Genomic DNA, 2,500 nt, shown 5'->3' on the forward strand with positions numbered 1-2,500 from the left:
GTGGAAGTGGAGCACTCCGAGGAGGACGGGGAGGGTGAGGAAGAGCACGCCGCCTCCCCGCGCAACGTCGGCCACAACATTTACATCCTGGCTCATCAGGTACACGTTCACACACACGGTTTCAGTCTTATGGAAATGCCTAGTAGCAACACACACACACACACTTATTACTACACAAATTTACATAGACGTTTACATGTAATTACCCGTGTCACGGACCAGTTACAGTACAGATGTGCTGTAGGGAATAAAAGTGTTCATGGGTTTCATAAAGTTTGATTTAAAATAAAAAGTTATCTTTATTATCTTATCGAGGCAAGCAGATGCCCCCGGATGACTCACACTGACCCTGTGTTCATAAATACAGATCAACACACCTCCCAGTACACAGTTATTTCCCTTTCTATAGTGACATGACATACGGCTAAGTAGGTGACACGTACTCAGAATTCGTTCTCTGTGTTTAACCCATCCAAAGTGCACACACACACACAGCAGTGAACACACACACACACACCGTGAACACACACCCGGAGCAGCGGGCAGCCGTTTATGCTGCGGCACACGGGGAGCAGGTTGGGGGGGTTCGGTGCCTTGCTCAAAGGCACCTCAGTCGTGGTATTGCTGACCCGAGACTCGAACCCACAACCTTAGGGTTAGGAGTCAAACTCTTACAAAATTAAAATCTTTCAGCTTCAATCCAACCTCAATAAGCTAAATCTCCACGAGCAATGAATCCATTCAGCTCTTATAGTATAATATTAAACTCTCCCTTGAGCTCGAGTCAGCTCTGAGTCACAGTGACTAAATCTGATTCTGTTCATAATGTAACCCTTAAGAATAGAATGTTTATATACATCACATAATTCCCTTTAACAGTTCACTAAAAGTCCCAGATATAATCTGTAACTGCGACCTCTATAACGCGTCATATTGTCATTCGAGTTCGTTTGTACGCACATTTGACTCCTCTATTGAGTCTCTTTTCCCAGTAAGTATTTATTTAGTTATTTATTTTTGAGGTTTGACGGTCGCACATAACGACGTTTGTGTTTTAATGCAAATATAGAGGCGAGCGCGTTTCCTCTGTCTCTTTCTCTGGCAGTGGTTTTGCAGTGTAGAGAAAAAAAAACAAAACAAAGATATCGAATGAACGGTGAATAACAAGCATATTTGACATAGAACCAAAATGTTCCGACACGGGATTTAAAAATGAAAGAATAAATCAAAATAAATCTGATTTCAGATGACAGCACGTCATAACCGCTGTATTTCACACATGACTTTTCTTTGTGAAAATACCTACAGCTGGCGAGACACAACAAGGAGCTGCAGGCCATGCTGAAAGCAGGAGGAACGTACGGCGAGGGTGACGAAGCTCTGGAGTACTACGCCAAACACACAGCTCAAATAGAGGTCCGTACTTCCTGTTGCTCTTGGCAGCCATTTTGGATCTCCTTTCCTTATATTCTACACCCTGAATGGCACCATGATTGTTGTGTAATATGATTGCATACCGGTGTGTTGGAAGAAAACCGGTACGAGGACAGACGGTTGTTCGTGAACGCTTAGTGTTCCCGGTGTTTATACTAGGACTAGATTTTTATTTTTATGCACGTGATGGTGTTACAAGGTGATTGTAAGGGCTGAGTGTAACGTGTGGTTGTTGCTCAGATCGTACGCCTGGACCGCACCATGGAGCAGATCGTCTTCCCCGTTCCCAACATCTGCGAGTTCCTCACACAAGAGTCTAAGCTGCGTGTGTATTACACCACAGAGCGCGACGAACAGGGCAGCAAAATCAACGACTTCTTCCTGCGCTCCGAAGACCTCTTCAATGAGATGAACTGGCAGAAGAAACTGCGAGGTACTCAAGAGACCTCTGGTAGCGCAGACTCCGTGCCCTGTGCGTGGCCCCTCTCACTTCCTCTTTGTCCTACATAAGGTGATTTACACACACTCTCCCTCTCCGGGTGTAGCTCGGGGTGTGTTTTCCTTCAGGCAAAACCCTGACCTCATTACACCAAGGGAGCGTGAAGAGGGTGTGTAAAGTTAAAGTTAAAGTAGAACTTTAAGTTATTTCTCTTTAAGGCATGAGCATACAGTCATAAGCGCAATACTGCAGCGCTCACGTGCAGTCAGAGTAGAGAACGTACGTGTGTGTGAGCAGATAGACATCATCAGGATCTCCTTAGGAGGAAGGATGGAGACAGGGAGACGTTCTCAAGTAGGAGGAAGGGGTTGGTAACAGTTCAGCTGTGTGGCGAGGATGACAAAGCACGTAGGAGGTAAAGAAAAGCGCTCTGAACCTGGATGGGAGGATGAGATGAGAGAGAGATACGGTACGTACCTCGGGAGAAACGATCGCTTCTGTTAATAAAATTTGGATCGAGAGCTGGAGGAAGCGAGCGAGAAAAACGGGAAAAGTACAGATATGAAAACGAAGCGGAAAAAAAAACAAAACGCAAGCAATAATTTTCGTAGCGGGATCGAGATCGTT

General features: G+C 45.2%; 1 protein-coding gene across 4 annotated transcripts in view; it reads left to right on the plus strand.

Moving 5' to 3' along the window:
• The window catches only part of itpr1b (inositol 1,4,5-trisphosphate receptor, type 1b), a 121,669-nt gene that overhangs the window by 89,284 nt on the left and 29,885 nt on the right, over nt 1-2,500 (plus strand). For 3 of the 4 annotated variants that reach the window (XM_060857517.1, XM_060857520.1, XM_060857518.1), the window contains 3 exons: nt 1-99; nt 1,309-1,416; nt 1,675-1,906. The exon at nt 1-99 is cut by the window's left edge and continues 36 nt beyond it. In XM_060857517.1, the coding sequence (XP_060713500.1) occupies nt 1-99; nt 1,309-1,416; nt 1,675-1,906 (439 nt within the window). The remainder of the gene's footprint in view (nt 100-1,308; nt 1,417-1,674; nt 1,907-2,500) is intronic. The other variant, XM_060857521.1, reaches the window with a different exon arrangement.

The sequence above is a fragment of the Tachysurus vachellii genome, chromosome 22 (genome assembly GCF_030014155.1).
Source record: "Tachysurus vachellii isolate PV-2020 chromosome 22, HZAU_Pvac_v1, whole genome shotgun sequence".
In the NCBI taxonomy this organism is placed as follows: domain Eukaryota; kingdom Metazoa; phylum Chordata; class Actinopteri; order Siluriformes; family Bagridae; genus Tachysurus; species Tachysurus vachellii.